Source organism: Schistocerca nitens, chromosome 3 (genome assembly GCF_023898315.1).
Source record: "Schistocerca nitens isolate TAMUIC-IGC-003100 chromosome 3, iqSchNite1.1, whole genome shotgun sequence".
NCBI lineage: Eukaryota > Metazoa > Arthropoda > Insecta > Orthoptera > Acrididae > Schistocerca > Schistocerca nitens.
In genome coordinates this window covers 871,453,763-871,478,344 of record NC_064616.1, presented here as the reverse complement: position 1 = coordinate 871,478,344, position 24,582 = coordinate 871,453,763, and the positions used below count along the sequence as shown (strand labels likewise).

The window sequence follows — 24,582 nt, the reverse complement described above, 5'->3', positions numbered from 1 at the left end:
TTATAGTATAGCTATTTTGTCTGTGTTATTGAATATTAATGTGAATAACTTTACTGTGCTTTTGATGTCAGGGAATTACGCTAGTTCTTACATCTAATGTATATTGTTTAATGTATGTTGCGTGTATTGTGGTGTTGAGATGAATGAAAACGGGATGAAAGAAAAAAAAAAAAACCTGAACACTATGGCCAGCCAGTTGGCAGCTCACTCCGCAATTACAACAACCGACAAGCAAATGAACACTTGATGTGGCTGCGTTGTGATTGTAACCAAGCAAACATCTCATATTATGTATGTAAAACTATGGTTACTAGTGTCACCTGTGGCCAAAATTCAATTATGAAAATATAACTGCACATAACATTGTCAACGACCATACGTTGACATCATTGGACCTGATTTATGATAAAAAAGTCATGTATCTCAAAGTGACACACTCCATGTAAAACTGTGTCAGAAATTTTAACCTCATAACTGACCACAGCAAGTAGCTACGAATATTATTGAAATAATTCTTAGATTTATCTTTAACTGTTCGAACATTGGAAGTGAATCTTTGATATAGAACGTTGAAAAATAAATTTTGTCTTAATGATTGCAAATTAACTTTTCCGCTAGGACAATACAATGTGAATGTCGTTATTCGCGTAAAGTAATCTCAGTCAGACGCGAAACGTTTTGCATTACAAAATCTACGGTGTAAATGCATCAAAATACTGTTATAATTCTAAAAACGTTTTTTGGAATTACATTCAGTGCACATTTATAATTATCTCAGCGCCCACATTATTATTGTTACTTTGTCTACCGGACCATTACTCACCTCCTTCGAGCCATAGCCTGAAACAAATATAGTTTCCGTATAAGTTGCTGCTATTCAGAATGAAGAAACTGAAAATTAGGAACTTACTTCAGATTTTATGGCAACGGTGGCAAATGAACACAAAGTTAATTCCGTTTACTCTTTGAGAAAAGTAAGCGGAGAAACGACACCAATAAACAACGTTAAGTACCGTCTGTGTTGCCCCGAAGGCTTCGTTACTACGATGGTCTGTTTCCACTGCTGCCATCACCGACTCAGCAGCTGCGGCACTGTAGCCACCCAGTATATGTGTGTTACTGTAAATAAACCATCTGCAACATTTGAAGACGAAATTCCCCGGTATTCAATGTCAAAAACATTGTTACTTTCACGTATCATGGTAGCATAGCAGCTGATTGGGACGTGGGGTAGATGTTGGTAGCAGTATGAAAGACAGAGGGAAACTCTTCTCAAGTGTGTAAGTCTGCTTCCTTTTACGTCTGTTAACAGCTACGTACACATGATTTTTTTATGCACATCTACGGCAAAGTATAATTAGTATCAAAAATTGATACTTCAATTTTCGTTGTTCACGTGTTACTATTGTGATTAAATTTATTTTTAACTGTAGAATGAAATATGAAGGACAGATCACTAAATTAATCGTATTTAATAGATATTAAGGTAGGAGACGAGGTACTGGCAGAAGTAAAGCTGTGAGGACGGGGCGTGAGTCGTGCTTGGGTAGCTAAGTTGGTAGAGCACTTGCCCGCGAAATGCAAAAGTTGCCGAGTTCGAGTCTCGGTCAGGCACACAGTTTTAATCTGCCAGTAAGTTTCATATCAGCGCACACTCCGCTGTAGAGTCAAAATCTCATTCTAGATATTAATGTTATCCAACAGTCGTACCATTGGAATAAAAACAAAAATGAAATTATGAATAGATGATAAATCAAAATAGCAGGGATACTAAATTGTAACAATGTGGATAAAGTCCCAGTAGGGTTGGAGCTTTCTTTATTTAATAAATTTTTCATTTTTCATAAAACAGAAAGTATTAAAAATCATTTTGATGGTGGACATGTGGCAATTAGGTCCCATTTCAGCCCATGTTTAACATATTTTATTATCCAGTGTATGAAGGCTCACGCTGCTGCACGTTAGTGAACAGGTAAGATCGTAGTATACCCCACCCATCGAACGGCGCCCGGAGAGGGTGGGAACAAAGGTGGTGGTGGTTAGTGTTTAACGTCCCGTCGACAACGAGGTCATTAGAGACGGAGCGTAAGCTCGGGTTAAGGAAGGATTGGGAAGGAAATCAGCCGTGCCCTTTCAAAGGAACCATCCCGGCATTTGCCTGAAACGATTTAGGGAAATCACGGAAAACCTAAATCAGGATGGCCGGAGACGGGATTGAACCGTCGTCCTCCCGAATGCGAGTCCAGTGTGCTAACCACTGCGCCACCTCGCTCGGTGTTGGGAACAAAGCTGAGTCGTCCTGAAGTGAGAGTAGAAAGCTGTAAATCACTTGTTAGCATTGGCGCCAAGTGCATAGCTTTAATTATTTATATTTACTGTTTAAAAAATGTTTAAATGTGTGTGAAATCTTATGGGACTTAACTGCTAAGGTCATCAGTCCCTAAGCTTACACACTACTTGACCTAAATTATCGGAAGGACAAACACACACACACTTATGCCCGAGGGAGGACTCGAACCTCCGCAGGGACGAGCCGCACAGTCTATGACTGCAGCGCCAAAGACCGCTCGGCTAATCCCGCGCGGCTACTGTCTAGAAGTTTGTGCTCATTTCCAACTATGCTGATGACATTATTCACACTGACAGCTTTCTAATTATGATTTTACTAACTCTAATTTCACACTCAACGCTTAGTTAAAGATTTCGTTTAATGATATATATGATTGGCGGGCAGAACCGATCAATCATGAGTGTGCCTGACCGGCATCCACGAAACGGTTGTTTAGCTCACTAAAAAGTTCGCGATTAACTTTCCAAGAGGCAATACGTGTGTGCGGAGGATGTTATATTATTTACCAAAAGTGAATTGTTAATTATTGCCTTGGGAAGATTTATGTGCGCGTCAGCAAACTCGTGTGATGACAGTTGCTAGATATTATTATGGTGCTCGATAAGCGATCGTTAGATTTCGGAATCTATGATGTAAACCTTAATACTAGACTGGCTCTTAGAAAATGTTCATTAATCCATATCATTTACTGATTTTGAGATTTAAGTAATAAAAGATCAGTGACATCCTAGAATTTTGAATTTTCATTATGGTATTGTCGAAATATTTCCATGTGTTACTTCAAAGATTCTCCGTTCAATGCATGTGTGTTAGGATCTGCGGCCGAGGGAGAAAAAAGCCAGTGGGGACGACGAGACAGCTACAGAAGACACGAGGTAAGCATACTTCTTCCAAGTCACGCTAGTAGGCGATCTGGAGAAAATACTGGAGTGTTTTCTCGCGAAATACACAACGTAGGTCTTCACATGCAACAGTTCAATAAGAACAACTAACGCTGTTAGGACGCAGTAATGTGTCACGGCAGAAACATTCCGTATCTTATCGTCAACAGTTAGGCAGGGGTAGGAACCACTACAAGGTTCGTGGTGTATTACTGACATTTATTGACAGGTAACCGAAGTATATGGAAACGTGATGAACAAATCTTCAGTTCGAAAATGATGTACAATGTCTAAAAGCGTGATGCAGAACGTTCAGTCTGTGCTTCAGTTGTGACTGACGAACTCACAATCAAGGGTTGCGGAAAAAATTCAACAGGATAGGCGTTTCAAAATTAATGGATGAGCTTCTGCTTTCCTGAAATTTCAAAACCAGCAGTTTATCAAATTATGATTAGTGGTCAGGTGGTTTTTTCGCCTTTTGACAGTTTAATACATAAAACAACGACTGGGATCTGAACTGACCTTTCTTATTCGGTACGAAAAGGATGCTGAGGAGGTTTTTAACCTCATTTAACTGGTGACGAGAACTGGATTTCTCGTAAAGTTCAGAAGTAAGGCAGCAGTTTAAGTGGGAAGATTTTAAACATCCGACCTATTGCCCGGACGTGGCCTAGAGTAATAACCGTATTTTTCCTAAATTGAAGAATTTTGAGGCGGAAAACAATGTGGAAATTATAAAGAACTGAAAAAGGACTTTAGTGATCGCTTCAACAACTTGTCAGAAACTACCATTGCACAAGGCATAGGAAAGCTTTTGGAGCGCTAGGAACAATGTTTAAATATGAACGGCATCCACGTAGAGTAATAGCTAAGATATCATAATATGTTCTAACACAAGTTTTCTTCCATTATCTTGAATAAAAATGTCTGGAGAAAGAAAGGTTCTTTACTTTCAAAATGATCCTTGTATATTAGAAAAGTGTAATATGTTAAGTCACTACTCTTGGAAAAAATTTTTCTCGAAATTTTCTTGATACGTAGCGTATTCGTTTTACTGTATCCCATTCTTGGTTTTTCGAGCACTTACTTGGCAACCACCCCGACTAAACATATCACTTTTTTGAACGTGCACTTCCCGAAATCAAAGCACGAAAAACACAAATTTGCAAACACGCCAGACGACTAGCCATGATCTACAAGGGGCAGCCAAATGGAAACGAGACAGAAAAGACGCAAGTAACCTGTTTATTATTTCAACAGTAATCGTCATAACTCTTAACACACTTATCCCTCTGTGAGACAAGACTGTCAGTGCCATGTCAGAAAAATAGTTAGGGTTGCCTACGGAACCATGATTATATTCAGGCGAGCAGTTCTTCGCCAGTAGAAAAACAATGGCCACGGACGTCTTACTTCAGCGCTCAAAAAATATGGAAGTCGCATGGGGAGAGATCGGGACTGTATGGAGGATGTGTAAGGGTTTCTCAGCGAAACTTATGCATCGTAGTCGAAACAACCTTGGCAACATGTGGGCGTGCGTTATCCTGCAACAGCATGACAACGGCCTGTCAACATACCTGGACATTGATGGCGTGCTGCAATTTTTGCAAAATGTCAGAAGGTATCCAGGTTGAGGTACCATTAACTCTGTTCCCGTCTGTCAGTAGCCCCGCGCACATGTTTTCAAGATTGTTTTGACTATTCTGCAGAATTCATTAAAGCATTTATTAACGATTCTGTAAACAGTTGCAATATATTTAGTGTGCAGTGGCAGACATCAAACCATCTATCACGAAGTTTCAGCTCATAGTATAGTCCTATAAGAGACAAAATTTTAGCTCTTAGGATATGATGAAGTCAAACCTGTCAACAGTTGCAGATTCGTTAATAAACGCTTTAAGGACTTTAATAAAGCTGCTGATTCCTTGTTAACAAAACGTTGAAGCTGAAGAAATATACTCCAGAAGTGTCGCTGAGAAGTCCTTACGCATCTTCCACACAGTCTCTGTCTCTCCTCAAACGATTTTCATATTTTTGGGGCCCTGAAAAGAGACATTCGTGTCTGTCGATTTGCTTCGGACAAGCAAGTGCACTCCTGGGCACAATCATGGTTGCGTAGGCAGCTACAAAAATTTTTCCCATGACGGCATGGACCGTCTTATGTTACGGTGGGATAAATGTTTTTAAAGTTACGGTGATTACTTTTGTAATAATAAACAATTCACTTAATTTTTTCCCTGTATTTCGTTTTCATTTGACTGCCTCTAACAGATTCAGTTCATCACCCACTCAGAAAAGTCATGTCTATTATGGTTTATTCGAATCATGTTAAATGTTTTGTCAGACACAATACAAATGACATAAAGATAAACTGTGTAATCTGAACGAGAGTGCTTCTCCTGGTACGCCTCCAATCCATGAAACGTGGACAGAAGTTATTTACGTAATAAGGATAGTTTAGTGTCTGAAACTCAGGTAAAATGATGATAGTACGATATACAGCCAGAACCTTACCATTATATGATGAAGCATGCTTCTGAGAGGACTTTATGAGACACGGAAAATTAAAATGTATCTCGCAAAAAAAAAAAAAAAACAACCTAAATGCGACAGGTACGAATATACAAAAGAGGGTTGCACTTACAAGAGACACCGAAAATTTTCAAGAACCAAGACAAGCTGCGATGAGAGCCAGCGAATAGGAAATGGGAAGGCATAAGGTCAGTTCGGAGCTACGGAATGGATGGCATTTGCGCGGAAGAGTGATGAAGTCGTTTCGCCCTCGCAGCGTTTGAAATGTAAAAGCATTCCAGTATTCAGGCGCTCGGGAGACGGCCTGGAGAAACACTGACTTTCACAGATTACCTTTAATTCAACGTTATTCTGATGACGTTCACCTCCGTAAATATATATCTAGATACACGTTGTTGATTAAATCAACCTCGAACTGACGACTTTAGAACACTAAGTAGGTTTCGTAGGTTATGGTGATTAAACCATACCTTTCAAAAGTTTTTATTAGTGAATAATCGACAGGCTTATTATATGAGGGTATTCGTGAATGAGGGCCCAATGTGAAATACTTTTCGTCTTCTAGTCACTTTCTGAAATTTTAGGAAGTCCTTTAGAATCTAGTGAAAAATACAATTTCACCTATGTGTGAAATTAATTATGACATTTATGGTCATCATTCGAGATGGAAACTTATTCCGGATCGAATGCGACTTTACCTTTGTTTCAAATAAATTTCGCTAATGACGGTTTCTGCATATATTTTTCGTCAGCATACCACAGATTATTTATTTTCAAATTTTCACAGAGTTAAATCCATGCTCCACAAGATCATATCTTCAACGTTGCCGATATAGTGAGTGTGCGCCTTGCAGAAAAACCTTCTTCCCATGGCGCTAAACATATCTATTCTAATACGATATATTTAGCGAGGAAGAGAGAGAATTCCGTGAGTTCTTTACTATCCCATTAGGGTTATGACGGGCGTGACTTGCCGGATATCACTTGTAAGGAGAACCTGGAAATTCAAAATGAAAATAAGTATTTCTGCACTCGATAAACGCACAATCTTTTCACCTACAGACACGAAGTATGGCGTGTTAAGGAGCGCAAAATAAAATACATCTGTAATAGCAATTTGAATTGTCATATTGCTGCGCAGTGTGTTATATTTTGAAACTTCTTGGCAAATTAGAGATCTGTGCCCGACTGGAAATCGAAACATATCATCAGCCTTTCACGTACAGAGTCCTTGTCATGTGAGCGCTTCTCAACTACCGACCTCCGCTCTTACTGAACTCCTTAGAAGCTCCCAACCACTGCGCAGACTAGCACCGCTAGGAGGATGTAGTGTCTTACTCAGCCACACGGCTGATATCGGAATGAAATTCATTTGCTTCTGGCGGAGATTGTCGCGAGTTAGTCATTGCGTGCCGCACCGGGGCTGGGAACTTTACTTCAACATCTAGTGTGCAGTGGGACATCAAATCATCCATCACGAAGTGACTGTTTCGTTTTTCAGCTCATAACATACTCCTATAAGAGACAAAATTTTAGCTCTTAGGATTTGATGAAGTCAAACTCCCCTCTATATCTACACTTCCGACGTAGTTAGCCCCTCTGTATCGTTGAATGTCAGTGTGTAGTTTGCAAAACATGGCATCCAGCCAATAACAAGTTGATGCTTGGATTCAGTCCATGAGGGAAGCTCGGGTGGCTGAACTCGAAGACTTTCCTGAGAAAATCAGGTGAAGAAGTTCGTATTTTGGTTCGACAAACCATTCTAGGAATTAGAAAATGAACAGCACAGACATCAACCCACCACATATGAAAGAGTTTCTGTGAGATGAGCAGAAATTCACTGATAAGCCAAAACATTATGATCACCTGCTTAACAAGTTGTTTTTCCGTCTTTGGAACGAAATACGTCACTGATTCTGTGTATCATGGATCCAACATTTTGTTGGTAGACTTTTGGAGGTATATGGTATTAGATGTCTACGCACAGGTTGAGTAATTCGCGTAAATAACTGGCCGTTGATTTGCGTACGCCGTGATGGCGCCCGATAGCGACCAAGATGGGTTCTATAGGATTTACGGCAGGCGAAATTGGTCGCCGAGAGTTCAAAGTGAGTTCACTATAATGTTTCTCAAACCACTTTAGCACGGTTCTGGCTCCGAGGCGTGGACAATTTTACTGCTGAAAGATTCCATCAGCTTCGTGGGAAGCCGCGCGGGATTAGCCGAGCGGTCTCAGGCGCTGCAGTCATGGACTGTGCGGTTGGTCCTGGCGGAGGTTCAAGTCCTCGCTCGGGCATGGGTGTGTGTGTTTGTCCTTAGGATAATTTAGGTTAAGTAGTGTGTAAGCTTAGGGACTAATGACCTTAGCAGTTAAGTCCCATAAGATTTCACACACACACCTTCGTGGGAAGACACCAAGCCTGGAGGGATGCAGGTGGTTTGCAGCTGTCAGCGTGTCTTCGATTACTACCACGGGTTTCATGCAAGCGCAGGAGAATGTCTCCCACAGCATAATACTGCTCCCACTAGCTTACATCCACGGCGCGCTGCACGTTTCGAGCCGCTGTTCACCTCGATGACGGCGTTTGTGGAGATAACTATCGACCTAGTGTAGCAAAAATGTGATTCATCCGAAGGGCCGACACGTTTTCATTGACCGACGGCCGAATCCCAATGGTCCGGTGCCCATTGCAGTCATAACTGACGATTTTGATGCGTCAACATGTGAACACGTTGGGGTGGTCTGCTGCGGAAGAGCTTCATGTTCAACAATGTACGATGAATGATGTGAGCCGAAACACTTGTGCTTAGACCAGCATTGTGTTCTTTCGTCAGAGATGCCACAGATCACCATCTATCCTCCTCGACGGAGCAGACAAGCCTCCGAACACCACGTTCTGTGAAGAGTTGTGGACGTCCAACTATTTAGCGCCTGGTGATAGTTCTATATCTTTCCATACATGCTCACGGTAGACGCACGTTATCACTCAACCAGCTTCGCCGTTTTCGAGATACTCGTTCACAGGCTCTGCTTGATAATAATCTGCCCATTGTCAAAGTTACTTATCTCTAAGGATTTCGCCATTTGCAGCCCATATGGTTGCAAGGGTGATCCCCAGTCCGTGTCTGATCCGCTTACATACTTTTCTTACCACGTCACGTGCCTGCAACGCAACGAGGCGGCATACAACGTCGTAGGGGGCAGTGGTCCTAATGTTTTGGCTGATCACAATATTATATCCCAATATGTAGGAGAAGGCACTGTAAGAATTAAATAGCAACACAGCACCAGTAGGTATTTTCCGTGACCTGGCGAAAGCATTTGAGCGTGTAGAATGAGATTTTCACTCTGCAGCGGAGAGTGCGCTGATATGAAACTTCCTGGCAGATTAAAACTGTGTGCCCGACTGAGACTCGAACTCGGGAGCTTTGCCTTTCGCGGGCAAGTGCTCTACCAACTGAGCTACCGAGGCACGACTCAGGCCCGGTCCTCACAGCTTTACTTCTGCCAGTATCTCGTCTCCTACCTTCCAAACTTTACAGAAGCTCTCCTGCGAACCTTGCAGAACTAGCACTCCTGAAAGAAAGGATATTGCGGAGACATGGCTTAGCCACAGCCTGGGGGATGTTTCCTGTGGTGTCACCGCCAGACACCACACTTGCTAGGTGGTAGCTTAAATCGGCCGCGGTCCATTAGTACATGTCGGACCCGCGTGTCGCCACTGTCAGGATCGCAGACCGAGCGCCACCACAAGGCAGGTCTCGAGAGAAGTACTAGCACTCGCCCCAGTTGTACGACGACTTTGCTAGCGACTACACTGACGAAGCCTTTCGCTCATTTGCCGAGCAGATAGAATAGCCTTCAGCTAAGTTAATGGCTACGACCTAGCAAGGCGCCATAAGTAACTTCATGTATCTCAAGATAGTCTCACTTGTATCATCAAGAATGCTGTATACCAAAGGACGATATAAAAGTTAAGTGTTCTAGTAGCTACGTTCTTTTCTTTATCACATTCATTACGAATCCTGTTCCAGACTTAACGCCAGACGACGTGAGTTGACGCGTGCCCTTTCGGCTACTTCACTGTGGACTGGCTGCCTTAACAGTCCACTACATTTCCATTCTGGAAACATCCCCCAGGCTGTGGCTAAGCCATGTCTCGGCAATATCCTTTCTTTCAGGAGTGCTAGTTCTGCAAGGTTCGCAGGAGAGCTTCTGTAAAGTTTGGAAGGTAGGAGACGAGGTACTGGCAGAAGTAAAGCTGTGAGTACCGGGCGTGAGTCGTGCTTCGGTAGCTCAGTTGGTAGAGCACTTGCCCGCGAAAGGCAAAGGTCCCGAGTTCGAGTCTGGGTCGGGCACACAGTTTTAATCTGCCAGGAAGTTTCATTTGAGCGTGTAAATCACAGCATTTTGTTAGAAAAACTGAGGTTTTATAGAATTAAAGGTACTTCTAGTAAGAGTGATATTCGATTTTTAAAAAATGCAGTAATTTGTCTTACGTCATCCAATAAGTGTAAACAGAGGGTATTTTTCTCACTTGGTGTAGCGATATTAGGTCCATTGTTGTTATTGATGAGCCAAAATATTACGATCACCCACGTAGTAACGTGCTGGTCCACCTTTGGTATGCAATACAGCAGTAATTGTGCGTGGCATGGATTCGACAAGTCCTTGATATTTTTCCGGTGATATGAGACACTAGATGTCTACGTATAGGTCATGCAGTTCCCGCAGATTATGGGCCGATGGTTTGTGGACGTGCACCTGGAACCCGATTGCGTCCCAGAGGAGTTAGGTCAGATTCCAGTCACGCAAATTTGGTGGTGAAGACGCCAACATGAGCTCACTATCACGCTTCTAAAATCACTTTAGTACGATTCTGGGCTTTTGACACGAACAACAACCCTGCTAGAAGATACCATCACCAATGAGGAAGATATTAAACATGAAGAGATGCAGGTGATTCTCAATAATGTTCACCTAATCCACAACTATCATCGTGTCTTTAATTAACAGCACAGTTCCAGTGGGAGCTCATGTGAATGTTCCCCGTCGCATAATACTCCCTTCACCGGCCTGTATCCGTGGCGCGGTGCATGTTTCGAGCAGCCGTTTGCTTAGATGACGGCGTATCTGGACACGCCAGTCGGTCTATTGTAACAAGAACGTGGCTCATCCTGCTATATTATAATTTCCATTACTTCCATTGATCCACGGTCCAGTTGCGATGATCACCTACCGACTACAATCGTAACTGACTGTGTAGTTGGGTCAAAATGGGAACACGTAGGGGTTAACTGCTTCCAAGCCCAATGTTCGACAGTGAACCCCAAACGATAAGCTCCAAAAGCCAGGTGGCTGCGCCAGTAATGTACTATGTCGTCAGATATGCCACGTTGCAACCTATCCAGTTTCACATAAAGCCTCCGACCATGCTGTGATGAGGCGTGGGCGTCCGACACCTTGTCACCTACAACTGATTTCACCGTCCTTCAACCACTTTCCATAAATGCGCACGACAGCAGGACGCGATCAGGCAACCAGCTTCGCCGCTTACCGCGCCACGTGCTGCAAAGGCACCAGGCAGCATTCTGTCTTTCGGTGGGCAGCGGTCATATTGTTTTGGCTCATCACTGTATGTAAAAATCTTTCACTAAAAACACATCAAGCAGAGTTAGCTCTTTTTTAGATGAGAAAAGTATTATTATCAACCACAATGGGCTTCCAGGAACAGGGAAAACTGGTAAATAACGTTTAAAATAATTATTGACTGTATTTTTGCAAATGACATCTCTTTTAATTAAAGAAAAAGTAGCATATGATGTGACGCACATCAAAGTGTGTAGCACCATTGGCACATTTAGAGTATGGGCAAGAGTCAGGAAGTGAGACAGAATTTTCAAAATGTTTGGTTGTACACAGTGATGAGTGTTTAAGTTGGAGAAAACACATTACGGAATCCCTTAAACAATTAGTATCAGCTGTTTTTCCACATCTTTTCGTTTTAAGTCTTTTTGAGAAGCAAATTAGTGAGTTAACGTACTTTCTTTGATTCAATAGTGGCATATGGACTTGGATATTCTGTCGAAATTCATCTGCAAGAACCAAAGTTTTCATTGCACTAAAGCCTGACATTGGAGTGTTTGAAACTTCCTGGCAGATTAAAACTGTGTGCCCGACCGAGACTCGAACTCGGGACCTTTGCCTTTCGCGGGCAAGTGCTCTACCATCTGAGCTACCGAAGCACGACTCACGCCCGGTACTCACAGCTTTACTTCTGCCAGTATCTCGTCTCCTACCTTCCAAACTTTACAGAAGCTCTTCTGCGAACCTTGCAGAACTAGCACTCCTGAAAGAAAGGATATAGCGGAGACATGGCTTAGCCACAGCCTGGGGGATGTTTCCAGAATGAGATTTTCACTCTGCAGCGGAGTGTGCGCTGATATGAAACTTCCTGGCAGGTTAAAACTGTGTGCCCGACCGAGACTCGAACTCGGGACCTTTGCCTTTCGCCGGCAAGTGCTCTACCATCTGAGCTACCGAAGCACGACTCAGGCCCGGTACTCACAGCTTTACTTCTGCCAGTATCTCCTCTCCTACCTTCCAAACTTTACAGAAGCTCTTCTGCGAACCTCGCAGAACTAGCACTCCTGAAAGAAAGGATATAGAGGAGACATGGCTTAGCCACAGCCTGGGGGATGTTTCCAGAATGAGATTTTCACTCTGCAGCGGAGTGTGCGCTGATATGAAACTTCCTGGTAGATTAAAACTGTGTGCCCGACCGAGACTCGAACTCGGGACCTTTGCCTTTCGCGGGCAAGTGCTCTACCATCTGAGCAACCGAAGCACGACTCACGCCCGGTACTCACAGCTTTACTTCTGCCAGTTTGGAAGGTAGGAGACGAGATACTGGCAGAAGTAAAGCTGTGAGTACCGGGCGTGAGTCGTGCTTCGGTTGCTCAGATGGTAGAGCACTTGCCCGCGAAAGGCAAAGGTCCCGAGTTCGAGTCTCGGTCGGGCACACAGTTTTAAGCTGTCAGGAAGTTTCATATCAGCGCACACTCCGCTGCAGAGTGAAAATCTCATTCTGGATTGGAGTGTTTGGTACCCAGTGGCAGGGTTGGACGTCAATGTAACTTCGTACACATACACGCCATCGGTGGGTATATAAATAATTATTGGGTTCAAATGGCTCTGTGCACTATGGGACTTAACATCTGAGGTCATCAGTCCCCTAGAACGTAGAACTACTTAAACCTAACTAACCTAAGGACATCACACACATCCATGCCCGAGGCAGGATTCGAACCTACGACCGTAGCGGTCTCGTGGTTCCAGACTGTAGCGCCTAGAACTGCTCGGCCACACGGGCCTGCAATAAATGATTATGCAGTATGCTGCCACAGGTAGAATGGCCACTACACTGCATTACTTTTGTTAGTGTTTAGTGTTGTTCGAGGCCTGGTAGGATATATAAGGGGTGTAAACAACTTCAGATGTTCATTGATCTCTGTGAATGACGTGGAGACGACATGTACTGGCGCTAAACAGCGTGGTTAACATCTGACAGAGTTTGGTAGGTGCCTCATTGTGGGTCGCAATTTGACTCATCAGCATCAGCAGTGATCTGCCAAAAGGCAGGTTTTCACATGGTAGTTCTCCAGGCTGTCCGCTCTTCTGCCATCCTCTTCAGGTCTGCATAATTTCCTCTTCCCTTTATGTCGTTTCAAGTATTCGAAAAGAATGTTTTATGTGTTTTACAGTATGCAGGGACTGAATCTGTTGTTACAGTGTAACGTGCGGTCCGTATATATTTCCATTGTAATCCTCCAAGTGATGATAACATCCGTAGATGTTATCATGAGTTTGAAGACACAGGCTGTCTTTGCAAGGCGAAAAGTACGGGACGACCAAGAGTGACTGAAGAATGTGCTGAACGTCTCTTTGGAGACTTTTAAGGAGATGCTTACAACTACGTCCTTATCGTTTGCAGTTGTTACAAGCAGTAGAGCCTACGGACTACAGTTTACATGCCATCTTTGCAAACGAAATGTTGGTGCACGACGATGAAGATTTTCTGGATCGTGTCGTCGTCAATGATGAATCGACATTTCATCTAACTGGAAATGTGAACACACATAATGTACGCATCTGGGGGTCGCAAACCTCCACGATATAGTTGCAACGAGACTCGCCTAAATTGTATGTTTTTTTGTGCCATATCCCGGCTGAACGTTTATGAGCCTTTCATTTTCGGTAAAGCAACTGTAACTGGCGTTTCTTGTCTTGATGAGCTAGAAGTGTGGCTTTTTCCTTGATTGGATGAAGGTGAATCACAGAACGTTGTACCCGACCGCTGGATCAGTCGGAAGGTGTCGGATGACAGCTTGTTTCGCATGGCCTCCACGTTCTCCCGATTTGAAGCTATGCGATTTTTACCTCTTGGGCTTCATAGGAGCTCATGTGTATATGCCTGCTCTACCAGCCGCTCTAGCGGACTTAAGGAACAGGACTGAAGCTGTTGTTGTAACAATTACTCCAGACACACTGATCAAGTTTTTGGAAGAACTCGCCTAGCGACTCGACGTGTGTCGAGTGACGAATGGTGCACACATTGAACACTTGTAAGAAAAACTGTTTTAGTTGCTCTTTCACTTGATGTGTTACTTATAACCGTAAGCTGAATGTAATAAATGGTACAAAGCCTTAAAACTTCAATATTAATTTTGGAACATCCGGTATTACAGCAGGGCAGGAGTAATGCCAACAATAATTACAATACTAGAAGAAAAAAAAACGTCCATAACCACTCTTCATTTAAACTGACTTTATTTCAGAATGGGGCGAAAGAAGCTGCTACCAAAATATTTGCTCACTTACCGCATGAAAGAAAGTACCTGAGAATCTAAATGTCGTAGCGAACTAAAAAGTTCCTTCAGGATAACTCCTTGTGTTCCATAAATGAGTTTTTATTTAGAAACCTGAAGTTTTTTTAGTCCACAAATATTAAAGACTACTTTTAGTAGCAAACCAAATATTCTTTTCTATTATATGACTATATCTGTAAATTATCAGCATGAGACTTTATTTAAATAAAAAGTAAGTTAATAAACCGTAAATTGTGTCGTTTCACATCATTATGATACACAGTACCAATCATCCTTGGAACTAGGAGCTAACTACAACGGATCCGGAAGGCTTGCTCCCCGTACCAGCTCTAAGGCTTCACTGTTCACAGCGGAGATGCCGGCGACTGCTGTTTATTACAACACTGTCGCGGTGAATGTCAGCCGTGTGTAAGGCGATAGAAAGACCTACCCGGTGTAAGGTACAGACTCGTAATTTTGTCAGCAAGCAGAGTGTTAGTAACTGACATTTAGGGGCAATTTCCTGTTGTAAAGGTCACAGTATGTAATGAAAACGAAGTTATCTTTGGCGTTCCCCAGAGAAGTGTGATAGCCCTTTGGCTCTCGTTTATCTATATAAATGATTTAGGAGACAATATGAGCATCTCTCTTAGATTATTTGGAGATTATCCCTCCTTTTACCATCTTGAAAAGTTATCAAAAGTCGATACGAATTACAAAACGATTTAGACAAGATATCGGAATGGTTCAAAAAGTTGCAATTGAGCCTGAATAATAAGAATGTGAGATCCTCCACGTGAATATTAAGAGAACTCCTTTGACTTCCTTCTGTGCGATAAAAGACACGAATTTAGAATTTAAAAGACACAAATTTAGAAGTTCTTGTTTCACCTGAATATCTGCAGATTGCAGTTAGTAACAATTTATATAGGAGAATCATATAAAAATGTTGTAGGGAAGGACACTCAAACACTACCCTTTATTAACAGAACTCGTAGGAATAGCAACAAATCCACTGAAAAAGCTACTTCAAATGGCTCTGAGCACTATGGGACTCAACTGCTGTGGTCATAAGTCCCTTAGAACTTAGAACTACTTAAACCTAACTAACCTAAGGACAGCACACAACACCCAGCCATCACGAGGCAGAGAAAATCCCTGACCCCGCCGGGAATCGAACCCGGGAACCCGGGCGTGGGAAGCGAGAACGCTACCGCACGACCACGAGATGCGGGCAAAAAAAGCTACTTCCACTGCACCAGTCCATCCACTTCTAGAGTACTGCTATGCGGTATGGGATCCTTACCAGAGAGGATTGTTATAAGACACTGAAAAAGTTCTGATAAGGGTGTCTTCTTTTGTGTTATAATTTAGTAGGGGAGAGAGTGTAACGAACATGGTAAGCTAGTTAGGATCGCAATCATTAAAGACAAGGTAATTTCCAATGCGGCGAAGATTAATCTTCCCACTGAATTTCATTCTACAACTTTCAACTCTGAATGGCGAAATATTTTGTTACCTCTGCCTTACATAGAGAGGAATGACCATTGCGATAAAAACAAAAGAAACCAGGGATCGCACTGAAAGAATAAGGTGTTCATTTAGTTGATGCTCACTTCGGGAGCAGAATGGTAGAGACGTAGGAGTCGCAGAAATTAGATTGCCGTCAAATTTAACATCAAACTTAGGGACCACGTAAGAAACAAAGTTAAAGAATTATGAAACCTTGGAAGCAAAAGGACGCATTACGAACGAAGTGAAGATAATGTGCGAAGCAGATGCAAACAGACAGAGATCATTTTTCGACAAAATAAGTCTACTATCACTAAGAATAGATAACGCGGAACTCCTGAGGACTTACGACTACAGCACAGCATTGTATTTACATGAATTAAAGACTATGGGAAAATAGGAAAATACAGTATCGAGGTGCTTGAGATGTGCTTTTATAGAAGAATACTGTGCGCTGATAAGATAAAAAGGTTTTCCGCAGAATCTGTGAGAAAATAGTGTGGGAAAAGCGGTAACTATTGGAAGGAACAAAAATGTTCAAATGTGTGTGAAATCTTATGGGACTTAACTACTAACGTCATCAGTCCCCAAGCTTACACACTACTTAAATTATCCTAAGGACGAACACACACACCCATGGCAGAGGGAGGACTCGAAACTCCGCCGGGACCAACCGCACAGTCCATGACTGCAGCGCCTTAGACCACTCCTTTTTTTTAATCTCATTTTGTTCGCTTTCGTTCGTTGCACTTGCTCGGGGTGGACGTCGTAAGACAGCCGTTTTTAAGTTCGTCTTTGATCGATGAACTCAGTTTTTTATTACAGAGGGCAGCTAATCCTCTGACCGAACACGCTGAGCTACCGTGCCGGCTTCAATAATGATGGAATGATGATGAAAGACACACAATACCCAGTCATCACGAGGCAGAGAAAATCCCTGACCCCGCCGGGAATCGAACCCGGGACACCGTACGCGAGAAGCAAGGACGCTACCGCAAGATCACGAGCTGCAGACTTTTTTTTTTTTTTTTTTTTTTGTTCGTTGCGTCTGCTCGGGACGGACGTCCTAAGACATCAGTTTAAGTTCGTTGTTGATCCATTTACTCAGTTTTTTTATTACAGAGGGCAGCTAACCCTCTGACCGAACACGCTGAGCTACCGTGTCAGCTACCGCTCGGCTAATCCCGCGCGGCTGGAAGGAACAGTACTATATAGAACATGTGTTAACACATCAGGGAATAGGTGGAAGGAACCACAGAGGGCAAATACTCTGAAGGAAGACAGATTTTTCAATATATTCAACAAATAACTGAGAAGAAGGTGCATCTCTGAAATGAAGAGGTTGGCACAAGAGAGTAAATCGTGACCGGCCACATCAAATCAATCAGAAGAAGAATTTCATTTTATTGATTGAGGTATGTCAAGGAATTCATTACATAGGAGTTATTATACAGCCTGTTTTGATTAACAAGGGGACAATAAGGCAATCGGATTTTTGTAATTCTTTATATTTATAGTATGTAAAGTTCTGAGCTCAAACATCAATCGTGCTCTGCAGTTCGATGTACGAGGGGCGTTCAGAAAGTAAGCTCCGATCGGTCGCGAAATGGAAACGACTATGAAAATCCGATAAAGCTTTGCACAGATGTGTTGGGTAGTGTCTCTAGTATAACCCCAGTTAGCATCACGTCGCTCTTCTCATTTCTGAGCTCGCAGTGAGTGCGTAAAGATGTCTAGAAAATAGTGTCTGCCGCCAAGTACGAGGGCCTGGTGAGAAATTTCGCCTGAAGCTATGCAGCTAACATTACATAACTGTCGTGCTGTTTCTTCTTCAAGACAATTCTCAGCCTCATTCTGCAGGGGCAATGAAGATGCTCCTGCATCGTTTTCAAATGGAAATGTGAGATTACCCACAATACAGTCCGCAATTGTCTCCCCCCTGAGTTTCATCTCTGGTCACATGAACCGCTGTCTTTGAAGACAACATTTTGACACAGACAACGAGGTGTAGGCCAGCGTGGAGAATTGGCGGAAAGCACTGGCGGCTGCCTTCTATGATGAGGCTATTGAAAAGTTGGTACAACGCTATGACAAAAGTCTAAGTCAGAACGGCGACTACGTAGAGAAGTAGCTGAAAGGTGTAGCTAATTGTTACAAGTAAAACATTTCTGATGTTCACTGTGGTTTCAATTTGGCAATCAATCGGAGCTTACTTTCTGAACAGGCCTCGTATTTCTAAAAAATTGACCAGAAAATCGACTTTGAAGTTTTCCGAGCGTCAATAGTACCCTAAATCGGTCTCGGCCTTTTTACAGAAATCACTCGGGCATTCGTGAGAAATGAGTTGGTGCAACAGCGGTGAACCTTAGTAAGTATGGTCGGAAGACTGCATGAGTACATCTCCTTTCGAATATACATCCGGTGTTTTAATCACTACCACCTTAATTGGCTGGTTTTTAGACAGGCAGCGTGGCAACGTAGTACTGTGCTTGCCTGAATTGTGGGTGGCCCAGTTTCGATTCCTCACCGTGGTCAATGTTTAAACAAAGGTGCTCCATGAAGAGTAAAATACATAAAGACGAAACAAAATTAATTTCTAATGTTTTTTTTAACTTAAATGTTTTTATTAACAACCTTTTATAAAAGACCGGTAATTAAGAATTTATATTTGCTATAAAAACTGGATTTAGTATGCGATATGTCTTTAGAAATAAAAAGACGTGCATTTTTCAGATTCATACATTTATATACGTGTTAATTAGCATACATTTAATGAATTTTATATTTAAACCACGTAGGTATTTGAAACTGAACTGAATAAAAACGAAAAAAATTCCAGAAACAATACTCGAACCAACGATTACTACCCTCGGCTGCTACAGATTTATTCCATCCTTATGCATTTTACGTTCTAGTGAACTGCTGGCAGAACACGCATCTTTATTTGAAAATTTTGCATCGCGAGGATGTGAATCCACGCTACCCTCTTGGTAGGTGACGATTCTACAACAGAGCCACACTGCCTGTCGAAAAATCAACTGCATTTTAGGGTATTAAAGACGCTGGGAATACTTCAAAGTTGATTTATTCAAGATTTTTTGAGTATTGGCTAAATGGCTCTGAGCACTATGGGACTCAACTGCTGAGGTCATTAGTCCCCTAGAACTTAGAACTAGTTAAACCTAACTAACCTAAGGACATCACAAATATCCATGCCCGAGGCAGGATTCGAACCTGCGACCGTAGCGGTCTTGCGGTTCCATACTGCAGCGCCTTTAACCACACGGCCACTTCGGCCGGCTTTTGAGTATTGCTTCGAACTACTTTGAGTAATTGATATTTGCATTCTGAACTTCGTGTACCATAAATATACAAAATTACACAAATGCAATTACCGTGTGGTCTCTTTGTAAGTACCAGATGTCAAGAGAGAAATGCTGGAAGATATACTAATCTTAAGTCACATTCTTGTTAAGTCTCATCTTACCTTTGAAATATGCGTACTGCAGGTAGTGATAATGGTTCTGCAGCAGATCGTCATGCGTTTCCCCATTGACAGTGTTCACTTTGTCGGTACACTTGCTCTTGCATTTTAGGCAGTAAGTGTAATGATCTGAAATAGACGAAACTGTCACATATGAGTCACATCTGGCTTGTTCTCTGTATCTTACTTTCAATGAAATCGACTTGTCGATAATCTGTAAGTTTCAATTGGTGTGGGTGTCATTTATGCAACTTTACGACTATGGTAATGAAATCAGTTTGCCTCGGGAGGGACGCTGAACATGCATGCAAATCCATTAGTGTCTTGATATGCGATATGACGCGTGACGCCGCGTGAACTTCAGCGGGAAGCCGAATAAGGGTATTAGCGAGGGGTGCGACGTGGCAACTCACTGGAGATGGCGGAGGTGAAGTCGGGGAACCAGCCGTGGTTGAAGGGGCCCTCGCAGTACGCTCTGCAGTCCGCGTCCGCTCTCAGGTATTCCTCGAGAGATTCTTCCATGTAGCGGGTCACCATGGCGTAGTCCTCGCTGTTGTAGGCGTCCAGTCCGTGTATGTACAGAGGGACGAAAGCCTAAGGAAGAGAAACATAACAAATTAAACGTTCTCGTGTGCTTATGGACTTCCGTAATACTAAAGAAAATATACGTATTCACGGAGTATCACAGTTGGTCACCAATAAGACGGTGCGTACTGGTGACGGTGGCGAGAAACTTTAAAAAGTTACGTACCCTGATCGGCCAAAACATTATGACCACTTATTAGCTTGTTTGTCAGTTGGTTGGTTGGTTTGGGGAAGGAGACCAGACTGCGTGGTCATCGGTCTCATCGGATTAGGGAAGGATGGGGAAGGAAGTCGGCCGTGCCCTTTCAGAGGAACCATCCCGGCATGTGCCTGCACTGATTTAGGGAAATCACGGAAAACCTAAATCAGGATGGCCGGACGCGGGATTGAACCGTCGTCCTCCCGAATGCGAGTCCAGTGTCTAACCACTGCGCCACCTCGCTCGGTTGTTTGTCAGTCTTTGGAATGAAATACATTACTGATTCTGCGTATCAGGGATCCGACAGTCTGTTGATAGGTTTGTTGGGTATGCTGCGTTAGAAGTCCACTCACAGGTCATGTAATTCGCGTAAATAACATACGCGGTGATGGCGCCCGATAGCGATCCGAATGGGTTCCATATGATTTACATCAGGCAAATTTTGTCGCCGAGACATCAACGTAAATTCACTATAACGCTCCTCAAACCACTATAGCACGGTTCTGGATCCGAGACGCGGACAATTATACTACAGAAGGAAGACATCGCCGTCGGGGACGACATCAAATGTTCAAATGGCTCTGAGAACTATGGGACTTAATATCTGAGGTCATCAGTCGCCTAGAACTTAGAACTACTTAAACCTAACTAACCTAAGGACATCACACACATCAATGCCCGAGGCAGGATTCGAACCTGCGACCGCAGCACGCGCGGTTCCGGACTGAAGCGCCTAGAACCGCTCGGCCACCGCAGCCGGCGGGGACGACATCAAGCATGAAGGGACGCAGGTGGTTCTCAGCTGTCATCGTGCCTTCGGTTACTGCCACAGGTCCCATGCAAACGCAGGAGAATGTCTTCCATAGCATAATACTGCTCCCACCGTGGAGCGCTGTACGTTTCGAGCCCCCGTTCACCTCGATGACGGCGTTTGTGGAGACTACCATCGACCTAGTGCTTCAAAAAAGTGATTCTACCGAAGAGCTGATACGTTTCCATTTATCGACGGTGGAAACCCGATGGTCCCACACTCACTGCGATCTTAATTGTCGATGTCGTTTGGTCAACATGTGAAAACGTAGGGTCATGAACGGTGTACACCAGCATTGTGCTCTTTCGGCACAGATGCATTACATCACTATCTATACTACTTTAAAGAACAGAGAAGCCTCCGCACCTCACGTTCTGTGAACAGTCGTGAACGTCCAGCCATTTAGCGCCTGATAGTTATTTCACTGTCCTGCATCTTTCCATAGATGCTCACGACAGTAGCACGTGAACATTCGACCAGCTTCGCCGTTTTCGAGGTACTCGTTCACAGGCTCTGCGTAATAATAATCTGCCATTTGTAAAAGTCGCTTATCTTAATGGATTTTGCCATTTGCAGCCCAATTCTTCGCTATGGTGATCCCCCATCCGTGTCTGCTTCCCTTACATTTGTTATACGAGACGTGCCCGCAGTACCACTACGGTGAACAGTAGTCATAATGTTTTGACTTATCACTGTACAATGATAGTTCATCCATCACCAGAATCGAGAATCTCGTTGATTTTTCCCTGTTATCGATATAGATACTGGCAATTACAAGACTTTCGAGAAGGAATTAATTTTGAGTTTTAAGCTAAATTTTTTGTGTGATTTCGCATTCGCTATCGCAATTTTTCATTTAATTATTAATTTCGGAGCTATATTAACATGATTTGCTAACTAACAATTTCAGATGCTTTGACTTCGTCTCCGCTCCTCGCTTTTGCGATAACTGATAAAATTTGACAAAAGTGTCCAGACAGGAAAACGTTACAGCCGATCATAGGGCTACTGTTGCTGCGCAAACGCCGAATTGTTCTGTTACACACCTCAGTGGATATTTTATGGGATACTGAAACCTCATCCCAAAAATTGGAAGTGCAATACTGCATCAGTTTCTTTAGTTTGAAAAGTTACGTACACTGTACGCGTCATACGCATAGACTGTCATGGAATGTTTGTAAGGAGAATGAGCCGGCGTGGCGCGGAAGTCAGGCCTTACGCCTCTTCTCGCTAGATGGCAAAGGCAGCGTTTTCACAGCGGCAGGGGACTTGACTTCTTCGTGGCTCAGCCAGTGACCACGAAATATCACTTCATTATACACACAAAGCTTCCTCGTTAATCACTCTACCTATTCCTGGAAATCAGATCGAAATCCCTACAGTAGTTCTACAGATTTTTGACGGTTTACGAATAAAATGTAAGTTTCCAATCACAATAAAATATTTTTATGTAATACAATTACAAATTAACAATGGATGGATTTTCTCGTTTACTTTTATACTGTTAAACCTTGCTTCTTGCAAAATAACGTGATTTTACGTCAAAGGGAAGTACCAAGTACCCCATAGGTTTTGATGAGTGAGTTTACGAGTAAGGAAAATCACTTATCTTTTTATTGCATTGGCTTAGAGGTTTTTTTTTTATACCGTCAATAGGCCGCAGACCTTAGTATGTGACATGCATTTCAACTTGATATTTCTAACCGTTCATGAGAAAAGGAGGTCTTTCTAGTCGGACAGACAAACAGACAGGCAAACAGACAGAGGATTCCGTTTTTACCGAGGCTAAAGAAGACGCAGCTGTGCGCTCGAGTCCTGTTGTGATAGTAAAATAACCGACGAGGGTTTGGCAGACAGGAGACCGGGGCGTCCGAACCAGGTGAGGCTCGGTAGAGCACGATACATCAATAGATGGCGGTACCCTTTGAGGCTTAGTGATTGATAGACGCTAGAAGTATGAGAATCTCTATGGCCGCGAGGTTGGACCAACTTGGCCATTGGATTCAAAACAAATACACATATTGCCTATTTTGAATCACAGGCAGGGCACAAAACCTAAATGTTCACACGTCGTCTACATAGATTTATATGAGGAGCTTGGATCATCACAAAATTTTTGCGAAACGTTTCGTCGACAATAACGTCATTACAGGTGGAGCACGAGCTCAAACTATGGAAGGAAGACGAAGGACATTAGCTGTGCGCTTCTAAAGGAACCATCTCGGTGTGTACCAAGTGATTTGGGGAAACCACAGAAATCCTACATCTGGGTGGCTGGAAGGGTATGTGAAGCGTTGTCCTCTCAAATATGAGTCCAGTGTGCTACCCACTGCTCCACCTCGCTACGTAGAAACTCTGAGTACATGGCCTCAACACAAGCAATAATACGTGTAAATATACGAAAGTACCTGCTGCTGTTCGATAGCATCATCGCTAATCAGACACAATCCTCAAATTTCTAGGAGTACCTTTGAGGTGAAATACCGACATTAATACAGGGTGTCCCAGGAAGAACAGTGAATATTCTCAATACGACTGGAACCATCATTTGAAGCAAAAAGCTTAGTAAAAATGGTTCTAAAATGCGTACCTTAAGAGCAATGAGCTCTCCATCTTCGATACTGTGAAACAAATCACTTTTACTGCAAGCACTTTGGTTTCCATATTTTGAGAGGTGGTAGTATGAATCGACACAAGAACAAAAAAATCCAGTAAACGTAAGCTCTTAGGGAATACCTCAAGAGCTATGAACACTTGTTCGTCTTCGCTACTGTGAAACACATCTCTTCTATTGAACAAGTGTCATAGTTCTTAAAGTATGGATTTTAGAGCTCATATTTCCTAGACTTTTTTGTTGTTTTGGTCCATACAACTTCCTCCCAAAATATAGGAAGCAAAGAGCTTGCAGTAGAAGAGATTCGTTTCACACTGTCGAAGATCAAGAAGTGCTCATAGCTCTTAAGATATGCATTTTAGGGCACATGTTTACAAGACGTTTTGATTCAAATGATCGTTCCTGTCGTACCACTGAATACTAACCATTCCTCTTGGGACACACTGTATATTTATGGGGATGGTAGATGGCAGACTGAGACTCATTGTAAGAACCCTAAGACACAGTAATTCATCCATACAAATGAAACAGTTTTCTGCGTCTGTCACTTATTTATTTTAGCAATATGCGTTTCGATGCCTCGTACAACGTCCTTCGGGTGGAGTATTGTTTATTTACATAGCTGGTCTTAGTGAAGAGCACATATGCCTTTTCACAGCAGCAGACCAAGGGCATTGTAGGTCATATTGCGTCTTTTGCCAATGATAAATTTTTAGGCACTTTAAGGAGGAAAAACATCAGTGACA

The 24,582-nt window shown here is 42.8% G+C and overlaps 1 protein-coding gene across 1 annotated transcript in view; it reads right to left on the bottom strand.

Annotated features, from left to right (window-relative positions):
- LOC126249456 (endoplasmic reticulum protein SC65-like) overlaps positions 1-24,582 on the bottom strand; it is a 472,900-nt gene that overhangs the window by 128,676 nt on the left and 319,642 nt on the right. Inside the window, exons 3-4 of the mRNA XM_049951109.1 lie at positions 20,041-20,221; positions 19,631-19,756 (exon numbers count right to left, since the gene is read on the bottom strand). Coding sequence (XP_049807066.1) covers positions 19,631-19,756; positions 20,041-20,221 — 307 coding nt within the window. The remainder of the gene's footprint in view (positions 1-19,630; positions 19,757-20,040; positions 20,222-24,582) is intronic.